The sequence below is a fragment of the Passer montanus genome, unplaced genomic scaffold, assembly GCF_014805655.1.
Source record: "Passer montanus isolate IOZ18808 unplaced genomic scaffold, ASM1480565v1 scaffold25, whole genome shotgun sequence".
Taxonomy (NCBI): Eukaryota; Metazoa; Chordata; class Aves; order Passeriformes; family Passeridae; genus Passer; species Passer montanus.
This window is the reverse complement of record NW_024367149.1, coordinates 6,230,362-6,256,760: the sequence shown is the minus strand read 5'-3', so window position 1 is coordinate 6,256,760 and position 26,399 is coordinate 6,230,362. Positions and strand designations below refer to the sequence as shown.

The 26,399-nt window shown below is 37.1% G+C and overlaps 1 protein-coding gene across 3 annotated transcripts in view; it reads left to right on the top strand.

Moving 5' to 3' along the window:
* LOC120503178 (cytosolic carboxypeptidase 6) overlaps positions 1–26,399 on the top strand; it is an 882,397-nt gene that overhangs the window by 21,368 nt on the left and 834,630 nt on the right. For all 3 annotated transcript variants that reach the window (XM_039711394.1, XM_039711393.1, XM_039711395.1), the window contains exon 3: positions 24,973–25,097. In XM_039711394.1, coding sequence (XP_039567328.1) covers positions 24,973–25,097 — 125 coding nt within the window. The remainder of the gene's footprint in view (positions 1–24,972; positions 25,098–26,399) is intronic.

The window sequence follows — 26,399 nt, the reverse complement described above, 5'->3', positions numbered from 1 at the left end:
AGTTGTTTTTTTGGGAGCTTACATATCTGCAATAGCTCTACTTCTGCATGAGGTCACAAATTTTTAGTCAATTTAACATGATGCATGAGGAGCTTTTTATATGTATTTTGCAAAGTGAACAGAGAAAACATAAACCAAATTACTCAGCCCTTAAAAAGCCCCACCTTTTTTCTCATTGTGCCAAGGCTGTTTGCTGGGTGTAGCCACCATTTTTCTTCCTGGCTCCATCGCAGAGTGATTCTGAGGTGGGCTCTGGTTGTTCTCCAGCTTTTGCCTCCCCGGGCACTCCGTGGAGAGAGCTGGCAGATGAAAAACTTGGGCTGACACTGCCAGGTGTGGCTTTGCTGCAGAAAAACGCTGAGGAGGTTCAAATGTTCCTTTTTCCTGGTGTCACTGGGCTGCCAGTCCCTAGGGGTGGGTTGGTTGGTGGCTCTGGCATACTCGAGGGTGCACCCCAGTCCTGCCCGGCCTGGGATGGCACAGGGAATATGGGAGGGAGCTGGAGTCAGGCTGCAGACTGTGATGTGTTGTGAGCATGGTTAAAAACCCCGAGCTTGACAGTTTCTGCTGCTTGTGGCTCAAATTGCTTGTTTTATAATTACTTTTGAGAATTGAAGGAGCAGTGTTGGCTCGCAGAGGTTCGTAAATCTCAGCATTCACACTGTTAAATACAGGGGCTTTTAATAAGGCTTTGAAAATATATATTTTGCTTGTTAATCAAATATAATGCTGTTTAACTGTTAAAAAATACTGTGTTTCTTGAAATTAGAAATGAAGCTGCTGTCTGCTTTTATTCTCATTTCAACCAAAAAGTGGAACTCCGCCAAGAGTCATTAAATCTTCTATCCTTTGGATGAATTCTTATTTTTTTATGAAAAAATGTTATGATTGGGTAATTTCTGTATTGTGGTTTATGTTCAAAAGATTGTAATTAAAGTTTTGTAAAATTTTAGATTCAATCTCAATTACTGTAAGCCTCAAATTATGTTAACTGCTGTACCACCACCTTGCAATGAAAATGATTCACAAACATTAGTTTGTCTTTTCCTACAGCAGGTTTGTAAAATATTTTGCATTAAAAACCTGATAAAAAATTTAGTGCTGATGGATTGCGAATGATATTAATCAATTGGAAAAAAGTTAAAACTTACAATGTATTAAGAGATCTCATATGACTGAGAAGTACCCTCGTATCATTTTTGTTAAGGTTTTAAATATCCTTCTATATTTCAAAAATAGGATAATGTACTTATAAAACACTTTGCACAACACTCAAAATTGCAATAAGTGATTGTAATTCCGCTGATCTCATTGTAACCACTTAGAGGCGTGAAATAGGCCATTGAGCTTTACCATGAAAGATATCTTCTGAACAAAAGCACAGATAATATAGGATGGATTGCCCTTTGGGGCTGCTTCTGTCCCAGTTGTTAAGACTTGACATGTAACTTTAGACAGCTAAAATTAGGGGTGATTAATCTTACTTGTGATTAGTAAAATATTGTAAAATTTGCTTTGCAAAGCATTTTCTGAAATGGACATTTTTATTTGTAAAAATTTAAAAATTAAAACTAAGACAACGCAGATGATGATACTGTTAAGTATCATGCTCAAAGAAAAACTGAAATCCAACCTAGGAAATAGTTGTATTCTTGCCATCTAACATAGAATTGTAATGTGCTTGCAAAATTATTAAACAGTCTGGCCCTCTGTGTGTTTATGTTTAAATGAACAGAAAGACCCTTCTTGCCCCTGATTTCAGCAGCACTGCAATGATATCCTAGAGCAGGAATAAAGCAATACAGGCAAGTGGCATAATGGCACATCAGTAGAAATAGAAAGTTCAAAAGCTGTATAAGGATACTTTCTTCCAGTGTAAACACTTTTAGTAGTAGGATAAACTGTGTTTTGGAGCAAAAACTAGTCAATATTCCAAATTTCCTGTATTGTAATGTCTCATGTATATCTAGACTCACTAAGTGAGGTGGAACTGTTTTGGCTTTCACTTCTACAAGGATGCTCATCTGTAAAGTAGAAACAAAGGAATGAAAGTCTCTGTGTTATTTCAGTAATGATGTCTGTTTTCAGCCTGCTTTTGGGGCTTCAAGGTGTGTCTGATTAATGAAACGTTTTAGTTATTTCCTTATTTTTTGACAGTAATTTATGTCACATTTCACAGGAAAGCATGAAGTAGTTATTGCTGCCAGTGGGGATAATTTAGCAAATGTTTCCCATTTCTGAACATGTCTGTTCCCAGTTCAAAGCAGTGTTACTCTGTCAGAGTATCAATACCTTTGGACTACTGCAAGTTAAAAGTCAGAAAAAAAGTAAGAGCAAAGGATTGATTTTAATTTTTTTGTGTGTTTTAATGATGACACTAGGCATAGATTAATGGATGTAGCATGCACAGAGTGCTATCAGTTAACATATATGACATTACTCAGATGTCTCAAACTCCGGAAAAAGCACGTGAATGATTTATGGAATTGATATTAATCTCTTTCCAGTAAATGCATTACTAAAGTTACATGGGAAATTGATGTTACTGCTGTAATGCCAAATTAATTTCTTTCTTGCTAGGTCAGCATTGCAAATGGAACTAAATATTACCCTTTTAAATATCTAAACAGATACAGTATGGAAGGCATTTTTACAAATGGGGAGTGCTTGATGCCAATGTGATACCAGCCAACACATATGTCATTGGTCAGATTGCATAACTTGTGGAAAATATGTATTAATGACCTATAGAACTATTGAAAATGCAGGAAGTATTACTGTAACAACGAGAGTAAAGAATTAGGATGTTAATTGCAGTTGTTGTGACAATTATGATTTTTACAGTCAGTTTACCATCTGATTCTCACACTACCTTCTTCAGGACCAATCCTTTCCTCCCTCTTCCCAAGTGTTGGTATCTCCTCATCTGGTATTAAAGGACATGTGTTGATTTGCTCTTTGACTGACCTGAAAGGGACCGGAATGAGCAACTGGAAACAGAAGCAGAAATGTCTGTGATCAGATATTGTAAGCTCACAGCAGATTTTCAACAGTCTCCATATCAGAAACAACTAAATACAGTATGGATCCTTAGTCTGGAAAAACGGCGACTGAGGAATAATACATTAAAGGTCTGCAAAATCACGATTTCTAGTTAAAATATCAGTGTTTCCCTGTCTGTTCTCTTTGTACAAAAAACTAAGGGCCATCAAATGAAACTAGCAGTTAATATGTTGAAAGCAAACAAAGGAGAATGATTCCTTACATGTTGTTTAATTAAGCTATGGAACTTCTCTCTGCAGAACATTGTAGGTGCTAAAACTTGACATGTGTCATGCTTTCAATAAAAAAACCAACTGACAAGCCTAGGAAAGCAAGATCAGTTGAGAGGTACTAAACACTGACGCCATTTCTGGCTCAGAAGGTTCATAAATGGTGCCTTGTAAATTAGAGAATTATACTGGGAAGTGTCTTCCAATGATTGTTGTTTTTCTTATGCTCTTCTATAGGGATCCATTTCTGGCAGTTACTGAGCTGGACCTTGATCTCACCTGATAGATACATCTGATTAAATGCTTAATCACTATTAGTACATTTAATAATGTTGTGTTATTTTCTAAAAACAGATTTGAGGTTATAGCTGCAAGCCAAAAGTAACATCATGGAAAACTATACTTTGATCAAATAACAGGAAGGAAAATCTTACAGTTCTTGTTTCCATTCAAACTATTTGCTAAGGACAGTGGCTGAAGGTGGTTGTCCAGAAACAGACCTGATGCAGATCTGTTCTTAAGATCTTGCACATTCCTGATACTAGATTTCCATCAGATTTAAAAGTTTTCATGGGATTTTTGTAAGCTTCGTCTCTGATAAAGAAGGAATTAAAAAAGACCCTCAACAACAAAGATACTTTATATAAAAAGATGGCTAAGTAATTTTTGAGAATAAGCAAAAGGATTTTTCTATATATCAGGTTCTGAGATAAATTTTCCAGTTTCCATTTTTCTGGCTCTGTTCAAAATTTTCCATCTGGAAAAATGATAGAGGGAAATACAAGAAAGAATAGCAATGTCCCTGCCAGTGTGAAGGAACATTACATTACACTGAACAAATATCCTTATCTGAATGTACAATCACTGAAATAAATGCAGCTGTGTTTATTTCAGCATAATCAGATATATTTGAATATAAAATCATTGACATAAATGCAGCTGTGTTTATTTCAAACTGCACATGTTAATATGAACATGAATGTGACATCAGGAATCAGGAATGTATAGAGGTATGTATATATAGTGACACAATAGAAGACTGGGACAGTTAAAAGTATGAATGAAAAATTTCCAGATGAGTTTGTGCTGTACCTAAAGATTTTTTAACACCATTGGAAGTCACTAATGAGGAGATGCAAAATTCTTCTCATATACAATCCCTGGATTTGAATAAATCTGTGGCTACTCTGTAGAGGAACAGGTGACCTCTGCCTCAGTAACTGACTAAGGAAATAATTGCTTTGAATAATTGCTTCTTAAAATAGAGAATCGTGTTAGTTTTGAGTGATTGGTAGGTCCAGGTCAATCTCTTCTGATGGGTGCAGTGCAGACCTTAACTGTACCTTAGGTTTTTCATCTGATTTTGAGCCTTTTAAAGAGCTGCCAACCACCCTTCCAAAATTTCGTCTTGGTGGGTTCTCAAACCCAGGGAAAATACAATGTAGAGCAGTGCCAGTGGAAAAATTCTGGAGCTGTTTATTTTGCCGGGAATGCTGCTCCTTGCTATTTCCTGAAAGTAGTACTCTGCCTTCACTGTCCTGTTTATATGCTTAACCTCTGTCTTTTGAAATCGGAGCCCTTCAGAACTAGAAGAAATTGAAGTGTTCTTTACTCTTCTTATGCAGATGGTGCTATATAGACTATCACAAGGAGTGGCTGTACTCAGAATAAAAGAGAAAGTGGCATCAGAACAGTAAATATTTGGGAGCTAAGAGGTATTGGAAAGGCTTTATTTTCATCTTGGGAGAACACTGAAATATCGTGCTTGACTAAATAGTCGTATTTTGTTCAGTTAGTTCAGTAACCTGTAATATTATCCCTGTTTTGCAGAAGACAGGAACACAAAAGCCCTGGTTCTTGACTGCCTAGTGCCTTTTGTAGTGAATTTCAGCTGTGTGAAATGAGTGCAAAATGGCTGAGAAACGTTGAGAGTGCTTTGCATCAGATCTGTGAGCCAAATTCAGACTGAAATGTAGGAAATTTCATATCTTTACTATGTCTACTAGATTTGATCAAACACGGATGCTATAAAGAACAGGGGAGCAGAAGGAAAGGGACTAAAGCAGAGAAGAACCATTTGAAATGTTCATGGGAGCCCTCCTGGAAGGGTCACTGGCCATGGGCACAGCAGTGCTGAGCTGCTGCTTCTCTGTCACTGTGTGACCACAACATGTGGTGCTGCTCTTGGCTCAGGACAGGCTCAGGCAGCATCAGCTGGGAGAACAATGTTCCTTGTACTTCCTTCCCAGCCCCAGATACAGGGATACCTTTCACAGAATCTCAGGATGCTTCGAAGGGACCACAGTGGATCACCTTGTTCCACCCTCCTGCCCAAGCACATGGCACAGGGTTGGATGCACACAGTTCTGGAATATTTCCACTAATGGAGATTCCACACCCTGTCTTGATATCCTTTTCCAGTGCTCAGTCACTGCACAGGAAAATTCTTCCTTGTGCCCAGGTGGAATTTCCTGTGCATCAGTTTCTGCCTGTTCCTCTTGTGCCATTGCTGGGCACCACTGAGCAAAGCCTGGTCCTTGCTCTGATCCCTCCCTGCAGACAGTGACAGACAGAGATGAGGGCCCCTCTCAGTCGTGTCTTCTTAGGGGTGAGCAGGCCCAGCTCCCTCATTAATCCTACCCTGACCCTTGTGTGTCATGTTTGATTTTTTTTCCAGTGGCTGAAGACTGTGGCACAGGCTGCCCAGAGGAACTGTGGATTCTCCATCTGCAGAGGCATTCAAAACCTGGGCAGATGCAGTTCAGAGCAGCCTCCTCATGCTGACCCTCCTCTAGGACTAGACAATCTCCAGACATCCCTAAGAGATCACTTAAAAGATTAACACTTTCTCTTTTCTGCCCTGAAATTAGAATACACTTCAGATAGATTCTGTTCTTGTTGTTCTTTAAATCACTTAAAAATTCTCAGCTGCCTGCTGTTCCAAAGTTAACAAGCCAAATTAAGATCTTTGCTTGTTTGAGCTGCCACTCTAATGCAAGAAGAGACAAAATGCTGTGAAATAAACAGTGGTCTGTACTTTTGAAAGAATACTGGCTGGAAAACATACTTCAGAAGAGGTGTTTCATAAACAAAAAGTATTTTTATTCTTGGATGGATACTATCTGATTTCAGGAGAAAATATTTTGGAATTTTTTGCTTAGCCTAACAGGAATTTGGATACAAGTTATTAGGTGGGAAACACATTATTTTGCATACATGCAGAGCTTCATTTTGCATTTATCGATGCTATTTAGTAACCTAATTGCCTTCTAGGTTCAGCCTTTAGCATGCTAATTTTGATTTAGTGTTTGTATTTCTGAAAACAAACTGGGAACAAACCATAAATTATCACTGTGTGTTCTTTAGACAGCTACTGGAATTCCAGTATCTACTACAACAACATAATGTGAAGGTAAATTACCATAATATATTAAGGGTTATTATTATGTTCTAACAGTTTCTGGTGGAATCACATCTCTTTTTTCTCATCTGAAACTGTAGCTTTTTCATAAGAAGAATAATTTATTCTGTTTTAAAAAAAAATTGATTTGAATGTTTATTGTTGCTACTGTACTACATTATGAATAATTCATTTTTAGTAGCCTTTTTTAAGATTGTAAGTGAATGTCATATTTCTGATGTGAAAAACTTTTAAGCCTTTATCATGAATGCAATATAAAATATGGAGAGCTAAGGAATAATACATCTAGGGTTTTTCCCTTTTCCTTTTAGCATTTTGGTGGTCAGCTTAAGAAATTATGTTCACAGTGAGTTTTTTGAACGATTGACTAAGAATTCTTTTTGACACTTGTGTTCCTTTTTGGTCTTTCTTCTCACTTGCAGTTTTTATTACATTAGGATCCAATTATATAAGGCTTTACATATATATTTCATATTACTGTTAAGTTGTAATGAAGCACCTTCAATGCAACATAAAACTGCCCATGTACCTGCACTGGGCTGATGTACCTCTTGTGTAGGTACCGTTAAATTAGATTGTTTAGCAGTGTTAGCACAGCCCAAAATGTCTTGAGATTGGACGAATACTGAGAGGGTGAGCTCACTCTGGAGTTTTGTGCTGTTACAGATCCATTGCTGTCAGAACACCAGAGCTTTGTGCCTGAGCTCGCTGGGGTGATGGATGGTAGCTGTGCTCCTTACTAAAAGTAAAGTTAAGACAAGGAATGGGGCAGCAATGTTATAATTAATTTATGCTTTTGTCTGAGAAATAAAAGCTGACAGCAAGTTGGAACTTGACTTCTGGTTATTACTGCCTGTATTTTCAGTGGCCCTTCTGTTTCAGTAGCTTCAGGGCGATTCTCACTCATCCCAGACACTTCTCATCCTCTTACTTGATTATCTCTATGCTGTCCTGCCTGTTATTTCTCTTTACTCTATGCACTTGTGTAAATGTTATTGCTAAAGTGTTTTCTTTTGTGTGTTGAGAGAATGTTGAGCCTCACTCCTTGAGCCTGTACGTTAACTGCTGTATCGAATTAAATCTTGCTGTTATCACCTCTAGGACTCCATGTTATTGGTCTGCCATTAGCATTTGTTTTGTTTTTCATTATTCCCATCTGTGTGCTCTTCTTTATCCTTTTGGATTTAGTGATCAATTTATTTTCTTCCGTCATATTTGCATTTCATTTTTATCAGTAAACATTTTGTCCATTTTATTTTAGTCAAGGTTTCCTATTTACACAATTTCCTCTACCAGTATCCCTCCTTGATTTTTGTAAATCTGCCTTTCCAAAATGCTTTCTATTTTCCTTCTTCTTAAATGTCTTAATTTATATTTATATATATTCAATATTCAAAGGAACTGGGTTCCAGAGCTATTGTCCTGATGTTTGTCCTTATTCAGTCTGCATGCTCTTTTTTTGACATGAAATGTTTCTTACCCAAAACTCCAACTTCAGCTGTGCACTCGAAATATTTTCTCTATCACAGGGGACCTATGTTGACAGATGCCAAATCTTCAGTGGCTGGTCCAGAGCAGAAATCAGAGGAAAATTTCTGCATAACTACAGTTTCTGTTGGTTTTGGGTCAGACCATAAGCTTGTGAAACTTGCTGTGAATGAGTCGTGTGGCAAGTGGGCAAATGCTCTGTCACTCAGTTGGCTGAAGGTCAGTGAGGGTGGATGCCAGAGGAGTCAGAGCTGATTAGATGGCAGGAAGAGGAGACAATTCTCAGTGATTACAAGGAGTTCAATTAAAAGTGTCTGTCCCATATATCTGCAGTGTCACTATGACATCTAGATACTTCTTAGGATGGGAATACATGACTTCCAAGACCTCTGATTTTATTTTCTACTTAGAATGTTAGCCTAGTTAATAATAACAACTGATGCTTGTAGTAATTTGCAGCAGGAGATCACTGTGTGCTTTGCAAGGTACTTTTGTTTTCATTTTATAGTTCCAGAAATCCAGGGCTCCCAGAAGTTCAGAGCTTCAGTGTTACATGGTAGAATCACCATTTGAAGCATTTTGACATTATCTTCTTTGAAGCACACTAATTGGATTTAAGCCCACACCTTTGATTACTCTTTAAACTGAACAAAGTATGTGTCATCCTGAATCACAGTGGATAAGATGGACTTCCCTTTGCAGGGATGCTATTTTATAGTCTGCCATGCTTCAACAGGTATTAGGAATAATAGATACTATTTCAGATAGAATGTAACAATAACTGATATTATTTCAGCAGCACGGGGAAACTTAAATACTGTTGGAAAAATTGTGTTAGGTTATCTTCTCTTCTCTGAGTCAGACTAATGAAGAATGAACCAGCTGAGTAAAGAAAGAGGAGGGAGAACAGGCATTATCTCTTGCAACCTATTCAGTTTTTGCTGATTTAACCTAGATGAGGAGAAAAGCAATATTGTGTTCTTTGACAGTACTGTAACAAGCTTTGCTAACTGATAATAATAACTGGAAGACATATGTTAAATTGTTGGTTCTTCTGAGAAAGGAAGAATGCTGAAATCAGAAAGTTGTATTATTGTAATTTGATAATTGTGATTTGTTCTTTTTTATCTACATGACTTCATAGTAAGAGCAAATATAGGCTACTATATTTTAACAGCATAAAATTCCACAGGGTATGAACTAGAAAATGTGGAGAAAATTCAATTTTGGCAAATTAATATGCAATCCAATGTCATTTTACTGTGGATGTTACAGTGAAAAGATAATGTTTGTGAATTATTTCCAGTCTCGCAGAAAGATTTCAACACCAAGAAAATCTAACCAAAATAAAATAAACTTATTAATTAGTCGTATTCTTAATTAACCTGTCTAGTCCTACACAATTATCTTGCCCCCTAAAAATTGTTAGCCAATCATTCCTCCATGATTATTATTATTACTGTTTGCTGGATGATACTGGAAGAATGTCCTGGTGTGGTTTGGTGTCGGATGCCTTGCAGAGGAAGGTGGAGGCTCACTTCAGGGTGAGAGCAGTGGGCAGTGTCACTGTGTGACACTCATGGGTTGTGCCACCATGGACCTCGCCCTTGCCATGCAGCTCAGGGTGAGTCCTGGGGGCATGGGTTCCATTCCAGCCTGTTCTAGGCCTTGATGGGCAGCAAAATACAGCAGCAAATGCAAAAATAATGGGAGGAAGGGGAAAAAAATACACAAATATCCATATGACTCTGGAATACCTTGTTCTGTACACTGAGGCCAAATCCCTCAATATTTATAGAACTGATTGTTGCAGGTGAAGTTTTATATGAGTTTAAAAAAACCACTTTGCTGACAAAAACCCCTTAGTTAAAAAAAAAATATAGCTGCTATTGCTTTAGGTTTTCTGATATCTCCTATTTTTATACTTATTTGTAAGAGTTTACAAACTGATATTTACAACACCTCTGCTGTCCTGGTAATTGTAAGAAGCTGCCCACCTGTTCAGAATTGGAAGTCTTTTAGGTTCTAATGATACTTCCCAAAGAAAATCTTTCCATTTTTAGAGGGGCAGTGGGACTGCTGTGTTTCCTGTGAGTCTGGCATGGTCTAAAGCCAGAGGTCCCCCTGTTGCTGACTGCCTTCACATTAACAGTGTGACAGAAAGCCATCTCTCAGTCACAGGGATAATGTTTTCCTATCAGTGTGGTAAAAATATGAATAGACATATGAATAGACAGACTTAAAAAAAGTTCCTGGTTTTGAAGACTGGCTTTTGAAATAGCATGTATATTTGGTTAAAGTTAGTGACATTTGTTAACTTCTTTATCTGAAGGTTTTTCAATATGGATAGAAACATGTAAACATTTTTTTACTCACGTATTAAATATCTGATTTTTACAGGTTATTGAGGTTAAAGTACTAGAATGTTATTAAAATTAGGAACCACAAATCATTACTTGCTTCTTAAGGTGATACTTGTTTTGTTATATAAGTCCTTGTCCAATGTTTCATAATGTATTAAAACTTTCCATTGCATTTAATAAGACAAAGATTTTTGTGTGTCATAATGAATGAATGTGTTGTAAAGCACAGACATATAGATTCAAACTGAAAATTGGAATTAACCATGGATATATTTAAATAAGTAATTTTAATCAACCCCTTCATCTCATAGTTTATGTGCATTATGTTCTAAAGAGCTCATATTATATCAGTAGCTTCCTATATTGTCAGGGTATACTATTAGAAGTACAACATAATACGTAACAAAAGTAGCATGTTTTGTTGTTTTTAACTGAAAGGTTTTGATATTTCTTTAAATTCTTATGTAGAGCTAGATTGGTACCCCTCTTGAGAAATTCAGCCTAATTTTGAATAGAAATAGTACTGCAAAGTGTGTGTAAGTCCCTGCCTTTGAAGAGTCAAAAGCAACATTGGATCTGTATAATTGATCAAGGTCACTTCGTGCCCATGAGAGACAATAACACAGCTCAACAATCACTGTAAGGTTATTTAAGTAATAATTGCTTTAGAAATACTCATTTGTTTTCTGAGTTCATAAAATAATGTCTGAGAAAATTTTGCTTATTTTGAAAATCTACATATTTCCTTTTTTTTTAGATTTTTTTTTTCTTTTTGGAAAAATATGTTCCTACCAAACTCAAACCCTGTGAGAGAAAGAAAATTGGAGATACAGTCAAATAAAAAAAATCTTGCTCCACTTAATTGGAGTCCTAAATCAAGCTTAAGTGGGCGTCTTGGTAGGCTAGAAACTTCTGGATATCAAAGAATTATCAGAAAAGCAGAAAAAGTGACTATGTGACGCGATTGGCCTTAAAATCATAGTTTCCTCCACATTTTGTGAGATTCAGATATAGGTGAAAAGTTATAGCAGAGTGGGCAAGGGAGTTCTGTTTTGATTTTTGTTCCTTCATACTTTGTCATTTTGAGTTTTCTGTATTTAAAAGCCAATTAATCTAGGTTATTATATAGCAAAAAAAGCCTGCCTTTTGTTTAAAAGCTTTATTGGCTTTTTGGAATACTCACTTATAAGAGAAAGATCTAGGCAGTTCAATTTCAATAATATGTCTGACTCAGATTCTCATCCCATCCATCTTAAATCCATTTTCTTTCTCTAATCACCTGCATGCCCTCGTCACAGTTCCCAGGCTTGCTTTGCTTGTATGGGAGTTTGCAAATTGCATTTTTGAGATACCTGTATGTCTGAGCGACAAGGGAAATTACATTTCTTTTGTGCCTCAAGCAGGAGGGGGCTGTGTCCAGGAGGAAACTTGGGTGCTCCCTACCTGAGTCAACGTGGGAAGCTCAGTGATAGCGAATGGAAGTGTTAGATTGTAGGAGGATGGAGAAAGGCAGTGCTCTCTTTTTGTCACACTGAGCTCTTCAGTCTGTTGCTTAGCAGACCAATTCCACATGTCTCCAAATATGTGGAATTGAATTGCTTGTGATCATTATATAATTATTGTAATGTGGAATTTCGGGAACATGTGACAGCAACCACGCCCTCCAAACAAGGCATTCCTTTGGAAGTAGTTTGGTGTTTGCATGGATAGAGACAGAACATTAATAGCTTGGTTCTGCAAAAAATTCAGAAATAGCTTTGTTCTGCAGAGAACAGAGAAAATATTGTTAAAACCCAAAATCTCATAAAGGAAAATTGCACAGTTTTAATAGACTTAACAGTGTGTTTCAAGGTGGAGCTATACAAATACAAATGTCTTCATATATATGTATACTTTATAGATGTGAATGTGAATTTTCATGGAAGTCCCTGTTTGTATGGATGTAGCTACTTTAAAAGTACTCTCATCTGATTAAAATTTAAGATTAGCATTTAATGTTAACATAATACATGGAATCATAAAAAGTGTATCTGTTGTAGAGTACAAATTTTCATGGCTGGCTGCCACTTTAGAGTAGTCTTAACTTCAACTTCCTACCTTGCCCTCTCCTTGCCCTTCTCTCTCCCCATGTTTTAGGCATCATTTTCTGATGAAATCCTCATTTTGTGTTAACATGAGGAGTAAAATAATATGTTGATGGCTTGGATATCTGTTGGTGTTCTTATGATCCCTGAGTAGAGAGAGTGATGTGCTGTCACTCTCTCCCATAACTCTCCAAGGTTGAGAATTCTATTACATATTACAAAATGTCTTTTTACTCTCATCTAAAAATGAAAATAAGTTGAATAAAATCCAGTTTGCATTTGAGCTGGCCTGCATACTCTCTGCTGTGTATAAAATAAAACTTGATTTCCTAAAGAGTTTTTTTCTGTTAATACAACTTTTTTCCCACTTTATGACAATTATCATATGTGGTGGTTTTTTGTTTTTCTTTTGTTTTACTGCCACAAGTTTGAAGTGAGAACATTAAGTTAAATTAATTTGACTTTGCTTGGCAAACGGTGATAGTAGCACTTTAACAGCTGTTTGCTTTCCTGGATTGTCCTTGGTGCTGAAATTGCTTTTGTATCTAAACAGCAAAATGTGTTTATAGGGCTACAGAATATGGAGATAAATTTAGCCTGTCAAACAGATATTATTGGGGCTTTTTTTGTGCTGTGTTTCTGGGAGTGGATCCTGACTGCAGTGCTTTAATTCCAAGCTGTGTGTGCCTTTGGACATCTTACAGGACTGTTGTGGAGCTTTTCCCTTTGATTTATGACCTTCCCTGTATGGACTTCTGATCAGATTTTATTCTCATTTAGTGCAAGAGGGGCTAATTATGAAAGTGACAAAGATTCTTTCGTTGTGCTAAAGCTTTTTGAATGACAAAAGGGGGCTTTAAATTAAAATGAACTTTAACAAGGCATTTTCACATTGAAGTGATACACACTCTACCACTGATAGAGTAATTCATTTTCAACCCTTTCTGATTCTATAAACACATTGTCTCACAAGATCAGTAATTTTTTACCTCTCAGGCTAATGAAGAGTGGATGGTAGACCAATGAATTCTCTTTTTGCAGAACTGTTTTGACATTCTTAATTTTTTCTTAAATATCAAAGAAAGGACAAAGAGCTGTGATTTTATTGCATTAATATTAATAATCATTTATCTGCCAGAAAAACATTTAAATATCACTTGACATTTGCAGAGAAAGATTAATGTTTAATTTACTACAAACATAGAAATACTTTGAAATAAAAGGAACGCTTCTGGATTCAGCAAAATAAAAAAACCCCAAAAAACAACAAAACACCAAAACCCCAACAAAATTAAGACAGACATTCAGATATAAAAAAACATTGTAACCATAGCAGAAATCAAAAACATGTTGGTGCCATCTAAAATGTCAATATTTAAATTATCACTTCTGATTGAAAAAATAACATCAACTAGATAGTTCTTTAATGTCTAATTTAAGCTTTAGCTAAACAAAGATGAATGAGGGGAAGCAGTTTTCTGTTAAATCCATGTGGGTACAGTTACAAAGGCCTGTATAAATTCTAGCAGCATTATAAAAACAAACCAACATAATGCAGTAATTTTATGAACAGTATTGGCATAATTTCATAAATATTGGTAAATCTGAAAGTCAAGGGGGTCTTCCAGAACAGGCTGGTGTCTGGAGGAAAGGAAAATAGCAAGACACAGGAGTCAGAAAATTGTATAAGTGAAAATACAGGAGCAAGTTCCATTACCTGCAGAAGGATCAAAATGCTGTATAATAAAGAGAAAAGCAGAGAAATCACCTTGTTCTACAAAAGAATGCCAGAGTAGGAGCTACAGAGGAGGAGGAGGAGATGAGCAGAAAAGTTGTGTATCAGTCTAATCTGATGAAATGGCTAAAAATGTACCCAGACTGCAGGAAAGTCTATCTGTAAATTTTATCATGGAGATTATATGGTAAGATACCACTTTTAGGCAATGAAATGATGGGATTAATGTACTGAATGAGAATAACATTTCTAGCCCCCAAACTGTTTTTGTGACTAGATTGATAATGGCATAGAGAATCAAATTCAGTTTTATAATAAACTAAAATAAGACTGTTTCTTCCACAAAAGCTGTATGTAGGACAGATGTTATTCACATTCAGTATTTGTGTGGAAAGTCTCTCCTTGGAGTATCTTTTTCCAAGCATTTTTTATAAGATAAAGGAAGTTTCAGCTATAAATCTGGTAATTTATTAGTTAAAAAAGGTTCTTATCCAGGATCCATCTCAAAACCAAGATTCTTTTATAGGGCAATACCTGGAAACTTTCCATTAATACTCTTTAATAAAAAACTTCTGATTTTATTTACAGCTGTGGTGACTTTTGAGAGGTCCTTGAGAGTATAATGTAACTGTAGGTCTCTGATTAAGGTCTCCAACTATTAATTTTTATTCAAGTATCAGTGTGTAGTTATCCTTTGGAAGGATTCCCCTGGAAAAATGGTGATTCTGTGTATAAGGTACCAAACTAGGCCAAATGCAGAATTACAGCATTACTGTGCAGTAATAAATCAACAGGAATATGCTCTCTTGTAGGATGAAAGAACTTCCCTGTCTTTTGCATTACAAGAATTCTCAGGGTCTTTGCAAAACGATGAATATATTGAGTAGGAAGCATTACATAAGTAGCACTGCTGTGATGTACTAAAGAATAAAGAATATGCAGCTTTAAATTTTTTTAACCATTTTTAATACTTCTTCTTGCACACTTATGCTGTTAGGCAGCAGGTATAGATGAAAATGTTTTACATCAGAGGCTGTAGAGAGCAACAGATTTCAGTGGTGTGCACTGAGCATCAGGCCCTAAGGAGTCAGTGTTTGGAACATGTTTGTGTCTGTGACACACCAGTGGTGGTACATCCCACTGTGGTCCTGCAGTTCCTGCTCCCTCATCGGCCTTGGCTGGTGGTTGCTTCCGTGGTTAAGGCTGCAGACGTCGTTATAATTTATTTATTAACTCATTCATTATTTATTTAGGATAGCACCCATTATATGCTAAGTGACTTCCAAACAGAAATTTCCCCGAATGCTTTTCCTTTAAGAGCTCTGCTCTGAAGGATGTGGTGCAAGCACAGCCGTGAGAGACTCATTTTGGGAGCGCACGCTTTGTTAAAGAAAGCTGAGTTTCGTGACACTAATGCAAAACCTCTTTGTATTCTGATTTTCCTTTAACAAAGGTTCACTGCCGTGGATAAATAACTGCCCATCTGTCATTGGAGGCCTTTGGGGAGTTGATAAAGAGGGAGCCGAGAAATCTGTTTTTCTGGGGATTTGGTGGATTTGGTGTAGTGGGTGTGTGATGGCCATCTTAGGGCACAGGCCTCTGATTTTTAAGCACTTGACACTCCCTACTAAGTTGCTGCTTTACCACTGCCAGTTGGTGTGTTTACATGATTTTGTGACTTTTTGGAGCATTTTGCCTGCAGTCTTGGGCTCTGCTGATATTTCTCTAATTTTTAAGACTCTCACAGATATAGGAGAAAGTCAAGAGCCTGACTCCATTTTATTCATCCATTACAATTTCCCTACTCGGTGAACATTGACATTTTATTCTTTGCAGCACCAGGTTTTTTAGGTCCTTTGACTGAAAGCATTAGTTTTTATTGAAAAGGGCAATTTTGAAATAAGGCTCTTTGGCTGCAAGTGATTAAATATCAATCTCTTTTGATCAAAACTATTGAATTCTTTCAGCAAGATTGTATTGTATAATTTCTTAATACATATGTGAGCCTGCTGTTTACACAATAGTCTTTGCAGTATTTTGGGATATCTGTTACTTGTATATTATGCTATTTTGCTTATAGTGGTTCTTGAGCAATCATGATCACTAAATATTCAGGAATACTTGTTGCTGTTTTTAACTGTGCTCTAAACTGGCATCACCAAAAAAGACTGCTCTGCTTAATGAACATAAAAAGACAGAAAATATTCCAGTTCTAGCTGCTTGTGTTGTCTTTCTAAATGTCATTGTTTACTCTCCTGGAGTATAAAAGAAAGTTGCAAGTGATGTCAGTAGGTGGCCTTTGGGATTAACACATGCTAGAACTTTACAGTTATTTATAATGTGAAATCTCTGTAACTGTATCCTCATTGCAGGAGGAACCTCAAGCCTACTTAATAAATTTTCATCCCTCTATTTCCCCTTCCCCTTTGGCCAGACATCATTCAAACACCTGTGACCAAGAAAATTTTTTTCTTCTGAAAGGAAGAGCTCATCCTAAATCTATCCACTAGCAGCACTACCTGGACTCCTAGAATATGAGAATCTTTTTGTTTTTTGTAAAATAAATCATGGTATTGGCCACCTTACCCCTCCTTCTTTTATATTCAACAAATAGATTTAAGATTGATTATGATTCTCTCCTTTTTCAACCAGTCCTTTCCTAAAGGTTTTAAATTCTCGTAATTTTCTATGTGGAAGACAATTCTGCCTCCTACTCTAATTCAGATAAAAGTTTTAATTTATAAAACTCCTGTGGGTGTTTTAGTCTAGGCCACATATCATTAATATTTCTGCAATTTAACTCAATACAAAGGAATTAAAGACTTGTTAATTTCACTTGTTTGGGACCCCTGAGAAGCAGAAACTGTGTTCCCAGGGCCTATGGACCAAATGCCCCCAGGAAATGGATCCAGTGCACCTTGCTTGTGTCACTTGGGAGGAAAAGTCTTGGAGAGAGTGGAACTCTGACTGTGGTCCTGAAAAGGTGTGGAAAATCAGATCAGACTCTCATTCTTATGAATTAAGATCAAGACCAAAAGAAACAAACCAGTAGATATCCATAATTATATCGCCCCCAACTGAACCGATACATTTTATTTTAATGCTGTTTACATAGATAAACAAGAAAAGTGTAAAGCTAGTATTTTCATGTGCTCTCAGTGACAATTAGATTTTATCATATGGTCTGCTTACAATAAAAGCTCAATCAGAGTTTCTTGGCCTGTGTGAGCTCTACATCCTGACCTACTCTTTGCAGAGATGGAACCTGGCCTTTTACCTTTACTGCTGCTAAGACCTAAGTCATTGTTCCCATACAATCTTTTTCACAAAAACTACTGATCTACTGCTATTTGGATGTCACTATAGATGAACATTATGGAAACAACAATTTCAACTTACTTAATTGAGGAGGGAAGATAGAAAAGAGACTTTAAGTTTGAAGTATCCAGCTTCTTCAGCCATGTACTTTTGAAATGCTTTGCCTGTTTGATATTCTTGACCATTTTTCAAAGGAAATCTGGACTTTGACCAAAAGTGGAGTCACGAGCATTGCTTTGGTTTTAACTAAACATCAGGTTTTTAAATGAATGCTAAATTGGTGAAGAGTACTGAGAGATTTTCTGCAGAGCATTGATTTAACTGTGGTAGTGAAGATAATATTTCGCATTGCAGAGCTTGATATGTGCAATTTTAATAATTTGAATAATAATTTATAGCTGTTGTATATGTGGTTTTTATGGTATTGTCTTATTTTTTGAAATCGTGCTTTGTGGTTTCAGATATCTTGAGCTTACATATGCTCTGGGCATGAATCTAGGAGAGGACGCAAAAACTGTCATGGGTTTTCAGATATCATCCCTATTTCATTAGATTCTTTTTCCTATTTAGAAAGCAAATACTATTTGGAAGTTCTTTAGGACTTATTTCCAAACTATTTTTATGAACTCTTTTCACAGGCAAAGACCATAAAGCAAGTGGGAATTTACATCTGATATTCCTAGATGCACTCCTTTCAGAAGATATCTAATCTTCCACTAGAGAGAAGTTTTTACAGATCTCAGTCCCTGTAGTTCCTGTTCCATTTAGAACATATCAATAAAATTTCTTTGCATTATCATCTCAATGTGTTTTATGATCTGTAAGGATGAATTTCATAGAGGTTATTCCATATTCAACATTTTACCTTATTTTGGGAAATATAGAGTTGCATGAAATATAGATTAATACTGTTTGGCTATCTTGGACTTGATCCCAGGTTCAACTGGTGAAAATGATGTATATTCCAATCTGTTCCTTGGTTGTTTTTGTTTAAAGAATTTGTATAGATTGAAATGCAGCTGCAAGTGTATTAGTGATTTTCTATTGCTTACTTGTCAAGATTTTTATTGTGTGGATGAAAAATAGCATTTCAAAACCTGGCAGCATATTGACAAAAACAGAAGAGCACTTTGTGTAATTCTCTTTTGAAAAACTACCTCTTTTAGAGACAGAGATTGCCTCAGCTACTTCCATTCATATGTATCTTGATCAATAGATTTATTGATAGCTTTTAGCCAAGATTTAATTCTTTTTTTCTCCTCAGTTCACCATGGTGCTCACTTTTCTGAATTAAGAAACTAGAATTAGGCTCCTATAAGCAAGACATACAATATGCAAGTGCTCTAGGTGTAAAAGGAGGCATTTGACCTTTTGTTGCTAATCTGTGACAGGTGCAGGCTATTTTCTTCCAAATGGTGTTAATTTTCATGTGCAAATCCACCCCCTGAAACCTGCATTCTATATATCCACCACAGGGGAATTGGTGGTCATCATGAGTACTGTAATGGACAGCTGAGAGGGATAATCACTGATATTTCAGCACATTTATGCTCGCGACTCAGTCGGGTTTAGTGCACTTCTGTTTTCACTGCTTATTAGGGAGGCTGAAGTTAGTTATTCATGGCCGGACAAAAAAAAAAAAAAAAAAAAAAAAAAAAAGTGTCTGAGAAAGTTCATGTGCCGGGAACAGCACATTGTTACAAATTAGTTTCCTTTACCATTTCTGGCAAACTCATTACAAAGTAATCGCGCCCTGCGCTGAAGTGCACTTCCTCTGGGACCAATAACTGTAAATAAGCAGGGCTGCAAGCTGGCTGATAAGTTGTTGTTCTGAAGATAACGGTCCTTTTTAGCAGAGTGTTTGACCTTTTTCTTTATATTGCCTCAGGCTTGTCTAAGACCCTCAAGGTCTATTTTTCATCTTAAAAATTCTCTGTAGGCAAGCACAATGTGCGGTTTAAGAAGATTTTAGGATTGCTTAACATATCTATATTTTCTTTTCTAGCATTTTTATGATAATTGTTAGAATGTTTAGTAACTTTAGCTAGCATTTTCTTCAGCAGATTTTCTTTCTTTGTGTAAAGTACACTTTTTATTGATGTAGGAAGCAATAACATTAATATTTTATGAGGACTAAGTGTGTGTTGCATGATTAATAAAATAGTATCATTGGGCTTTCTTCTGACTTTTAAAGAAACTTGAAACATGCTATTGACCCCTTTCACTATTCACATTTTGAGAGCACTGCACTAAACATTACTCTGTGAAGTAATTTTAAGCAAATATAATTAAGAATTTTAGCTTGAATGATTAAAGGAAAGTATGTCTCCTCTTTTCTTAGTATGCTAAGGGTATTGAACAGAACTGTGACTGAAAATTGAGTGTGTCTTTAAAACAAACCCCAAGGCTAAGTGAAAGTCAGTTTATAGACATTTGGGAATTTGATTTGTTCACATCTTCCCATCAGTTTAAAAAGATCTGTGCTAATATTTCTGTAAAGTAAAATAATAATAGCAAAACACCCCCACAACTAATTTCAGAGTGCATAGGAGAGAAAGTCCAAAAATGTTTTGCAAAGTGCTGGCTACCCTAATAAATTACTTGTTTTACTTTTAAGATGTAGTGAGACACACATTTGCATACAGATGTGCACCCAAATTATTAAAAAAAGTCAAACAAGAATTGCCTTAAAATGCCAACCAGTTCAGATTTTATTGCTCATAATTTTTTTGGTTTTTTTTTTTCTTGCAGGTCTCATTAATCAGTTCATTAATCATACATGTACCTTAAATAACATTAATATCTTGTGTTTTATAATCTTAACCCCCAAATATAGTGCTAATCACAAGATATGGAGTGATGAGGCTTTGAAGAATGCTGTGTAATCTCATATATACAACTTCTGTGTTTATGGAATGGAGTGGTGATGAGTTTGTGTGGGCATGAACTCAAAGTGAAGTAAAGCAAAGCTGGTGTTACAGTAGTGTGAGACTTTTTCTCTGATTTTAGAAAAATATACTTAACCCATGAGGCTGTGAACAGACTCTTACAGATATCACAAGTGACCAGACTAGCAATGTACACAGAATAAGAACTGTGCACACGAAGGGTCTTACAGTGGTTGTGTCATAACTGGGAACTGTTGGTAAGTACATTTCACAAAATTGGTGCTATCTGGATTTCTCTTACATTTGTCACAATTTCAGCACAGAAACTGTTGGCTGCAGGTGCTGCTAAGTACAGTATGCATTGTGGAATTGCACAGAAATTCCTGGGACATAGGAGGAACTTGCTGTCTACTCACTTCTTAAATTGTCTTATCTCTTGCTATATTTAGCAAAAAGGCAAGAAAAAATTATGGTATTAAAATTTATTTTAAAAAATCAGTTTAGAGGTGGTTTGCACTTAAGAAAAAATATTGTTTATTTTCAGTGTTAAAATGTTAAAATGGCTTAATATCTAAATGGAATGCTGTAATCAATGTTTTAATTCCTGTTCCATAGTTTCTAATGCATGTCACTGTGGGACCTGTGGTATTGGAATATAATTCTCATCCATTAGGATAAATGCATTTCCCATGATTACAGCACTCTGAAGGCAGGACAAAAAAATGTGCAGTTTTTAAATGAGATTAACATTGAGAAGTTTATATCCTCTCTTGGACACCAAGAAATATTTTTTGGTGACATTATCAGTTTTCTACAAAGCATCTCTTAAAGTGAGGAGGTGTTTTGTTCCTACAGTTCTTGGCTTCTTTGTACCAAAACTGCTGCCTTGTTTAATGACATTGCTATGTGGGCTGAAATTAGGCTGACAGATTGTGAGCAAAGGCTGTGATATTACAAACAATAGTCTATTGAGCACGAGGAACTTGTTGAATTAGTTACCGGAGGCATTAGTGCTCAGTCCAGCCTCTTTAGCATCTGGAAGACAGAGAAGAAATAGTGGGCTAATGAAATGTCCAAATGACACCAAATTGCAGAGGGCTGCAGGTGACAATGGCAGCTGACGTGTGCCTGGTAAGAGGCAAAAACTAATAAGAAACCAATAAACTCACAAAAAGAAAAAAATAGTGCGTTAGGAGGGAAAGGAGTATTCAAATCAAGAGATAAAACCATATTGGGGTTCCTGAGGAATCAAGCACACAGATTATATTTTAAGGGCTCTGCTGGATCTGAGATGGGTTTTCCAGAGCAGACTGGCAGTTGGTTCAGCACACCAGTTCTTCACCATCCATGATTCCCCTGACATCAGTACAATTCTCCAGTGGTAGTTTAGGGATCCTGAGGACCCTGTAAAGCAGTTCTGAGTGGGTCATCTGTTCCCCATCCAGTTCAGGTTAGCTTGATGTTGAAACTGAATGTGCAAAAGGTCAAAATCAAGGTCTCATTTTGCTCTGTTTTAATTATTCAATTAATAATCTTTTAGTTTCTTATGCCTTGAAGTACAAGTTTTTAATGGTCTTTGAACTTTAAGTATGAATTTAATTGCTTCTGTGTCCTTCTTTGGGAGTAATTCCATCAAAATTTGCACCTCTGCTCTGTGCTGCAGATAACTTAATCCATATCTGGAATTGCTGGGATTGCTGGGAAGCATGTATATTAGTTTATCAGCTGACAAGATGGACCTAGCCCACCATCTGTGTTCATACAGCCTGCTGCCTTAACCCTAGGGAAGCTGCCAGGATCACATGCACAGCTCAGCTGAAGTGAATTCACACACCAAACCTTGTCCAGGAAAATCTAAATCTGTGACCTGTGATGCAACTGGAATCTAAACATTCAGGATGAATACCTTGGACTACCTAAATCCTGAAATATCCAAGGAATATTATTAACCCAGCTGTGTCATTTATTCATGATATTTAATGAAAAATAAAACAAAATGAAGTCACTTAATTATAAGTATTACAATGGAATAACTTGGTTTTACCATTCCTTTTTACTTTGGATAATAATCTGTAGGAAATCTTAGTTTGCATTCACATTTGAGTTCAGTTGTTAATAAGGGATGGGTCTGACTCCTGTGGCAGAATATGCATTTAGATGTTTTCAGCTAAAGCCAGGAGCTGAGGTGGGTTGGCTTTGCCCACCCAGTGCTCTCTCACCCTCACTCCTCACCAGGACAGAGGTGAAAATGAGGTGAAAAAGCTCCTGGGTCAAGGTGTGGACAGGGAGGGCACTCACCTGCTGGCAGGACTCTCTGCTCTGGGGAGACTCATTTATTGCCAGTTAAAATAGGTTTGCATGGTAAAAATCAAAGAGAAATTAAACCAGTGCCTTCTCCCTGCCCTTCCCTGTTTCCCAGGATCATCTTCCCAACACAAGGATCTGTGCAAGGAGCAAGGGCTGATCCTTCCTTGCTCCCCTACTCCACCCTGGGCCTTTTCCCTTCTCAGGACTGCAGTCCTGTCAGGAGCACCTGCTCCAGCCTGGGTCCTCCGTGAGCCACTGCTCCTCCAGGAGACACCAACCTGCTCCATCCTCTCCCCACAGGACACAGGGCTCTCTGTGGTGGCTCCCAGAGCATCCCCTTCCCTCCTCCTCCTCAGTTCTCCTCAGGCTCCCTCGCTGCTCTGCCTGTGTAGGATTTTGCCCTTCACTGGACACATTTTCACCACCTGGGCTGAGTGGCTGGGCTGTGCCATGGGTGAGGCTTTCTGGAGCCATCTGGGAATGTCAGGAACAGGCTGGAAGGGGCAGGGGCAGCACAGCCTCTCCAAGAGCCAGGCCTGCAGCCCCACTGCCAGCACCTGGGCACGGACACCCACCATGGCAGGTGACATTATGTGTGTTTGGCAGAGGAATTCTGGCTTTGCAATAGAGCTGTTTTTTCAAATATTTCCAATGCCAAGTGTCTCCTTGAGGCGAGCCCTCAGGAACAGATTGAGAGCTTGGAGCAGATCTCTGCAGAGGGAAGCAGTGGAAAGAATTTTCTTCTGAAAAGAAGGATGTGGGTAGGAAAGTGGAGGATAACATTAAAAATAGAGAAGATTAAACATGTTTCATTAGTAAAGCCAGAAACAATTTAGGATAAGGTAGAAATCCTGGAACTGTATTGATAAACAGAATTAAAAATGTCTTTTTCCCTCTTCTTTTCCAGCCCAGAGCAGCAGATCAGCTGAATTATGCTGCTCATGCTGGTACTGAGCAATGTATTGCCAGAGAACAGTCCTATTGACTGCAGTGGGACTTGCTGAAGAGGGAATCATTTAGCTCAAATAACCTTATAAATACACATTAGCACCCAACAGTATATTTCCAACCCAAGAAGATACATCTAACCCCCAAAATATATTTGAAACCATAGACCCAAGTTTTCAGTGCTACTTTAAAAAAAGAAATATAATTTAACATATGAGCTAAAACATGGCCCTGTCTTACAAGATGAGATGGGTTTTGGATTGGATCAGGAAAATGTAAAGTCTTATTTTTGTAGTGTATAAATGAAATGGACAGTCCAAACCCTGTCTCTAAAAATCTTGGCACACTTCAAAGGAAATATACCATTTGAGCAATTTAAAAGCAGTTAGTGGGTTTTTCCAGTGCTGAACTTCATTTCTATAGCTGGTGTGGTTGCCTGCTGAATAATGCCATAGGGGAAAATATAGCTCTGACTATATTTAAAAATACTATTCCATGAAATTCACTGGGAACAAGTTGAAGCAAAACCTCATTTTTGTCTTTGGAAGGAGGTGATAGTGGCTGTAAATGGTGAAGGAGAAGGTTTGAGATGGTTTTTGAATCACAGAAGAGATGAAGGCTGAACCATCTTTGGGGTGAGAGGGATGCTTAGAGCAACAGCCAGAGGGGCCAGGCAGAAATCTGGGAACTTTTTAATGATACATGGACTTGAAGATGAGCAACAATTGGAGGCAAAGAAATCCTAACAGGTGGGGACTAAAAGACCTGCAGAGACATCGTTAGAAAAGCAAAAAAAAAAGAAAAAAGGAAACAATTTAAAGGATGTTAGAACACATAATTGGAATATTCAGATAAGAGGAGACAAAAGGTCAATTTGATTGAATAATAAAAATCTATGTTTTCTTCTTTTTGGTGTACTCATATGCATGTAGCTTACTGCTACATATTTTATTTTGTAATTACAGTGAAGCCTTTAACAATAAATCTGAACTACCTTTAAAAATTAATTCTGTATTGTCATAAGGCCTATTTTACTTGTATATTTTAACCAACGGAGCTAGAAGTTTTAAAAACTTCCCTCAGTGTTGTTCCTGGAGAGTTGATCAGCCATCCATTAAAACTCATCCTGTTTCATCTGCTCCTGGCAGGGAACCTTGGGCGGGTGGACCACGTCACAGAGTTTGAGTATGACCTCTTCATTAGGCCAGACACCTGCAACCCTCGCTTCCGAGTCTGGTTCAACTTCACCGTGGAGAACGTGAAGGAATCACAGGTGAGTGATAATAAATGAGATGGTATGCTAGCTTCAAAAATTGCTTACTCCAGTATATGTTTTCTTTGACAAAAAAGATGACACCCTGGATTTGCAACTAAAAATTGCTTTAAAATGTATCTTTGTTCTTTGAATTTTTTATGAGCAAAAGCAGGTATCAGCAGGAGTGGGTATGGCCATGCTTTTCAGCTGTCCAAGACAGGAGGTAATTGCAAATGCAGTATAATTTTTTGTCAGGCAACCCAGTATAATTTTTTGTCAACTAACAGAACTGGTATTAATAATGGCTGTCACGTGTTTCTGCTTTTGCATTCTAACCAAATATGTGTTTATATACGAAAAAGAAGTCCATCATAGCTGTTCAAATATTATCACTCAAGCCTTCATTTAATACCTGTAGAACAATGGGGTAGCTGTGCAAACAGGAGTTTCCCTAGTGACTTGTAGCAGAGGAGTTGCTTGCCAACGTGTCCCTTGTGAAAGAGGAGGTTTAAATGTGAAGCAAATTGATAGGCAACTGTTTCACTTACTTTTAAATAATGTTTTTTGAAGTAAAGCTGCCCCTTGAGAAAGAAACTTCCTTGTTCTATTTTATCTCTTATAAAAGTTATATACTAACTTTCACATTGAAAAATTAAAAAAAATATTCTTTTCACTCTTCATATGCGCCTTGAATTTTGTTCTGGTGGCCTGCCTTAGTTTATCAGAATCAGTCTGTTATTTTTACTTAATGGAAATAAAGCATATTTAGTAAGAGAAAAAAACTGCAGAAGCTTGATAGTTGTATTCCTACGAGACTAATATCTTAATATCCAGCACTGTATCATTCCTGTTACAACTGGAAATCATGAAATTGTTTATCTATCGTCCTGGAGCCTGATACTTTATCAGACAGACCCTTTCCCCTGCTGTGCCTTACTCAACTCTGATCAAATTATGTAGTCATGAGATGAATGGGAATCTGTCTCAAGGAGGCAAAGAGATCGGGTAGAAAGATACAATATATATCTAGTGCTTACAGGATATTTGTTTTCATGGTTGTCTACATGAAAGAGAATGGTTCCACTATTAAGTTTGACTTGTGAGGTCTGTTTTTATAATGTGTGCTCCTATAATCTTTTTCTCATCTCTCCAATTTCCGTTAAAATGAGACCTGCCTGGACGTAATCTAGTCTGGAACCTTTTTTAGGTCTTTGTACTACAGGCCATGGGCAGCATTAGTCATTGCAGCTCAGCTATATTAAATGAAAGTTAGAAGTTGCTACATCAAACACACTGTGTAATGTAGTTTGTTTTCTGCAT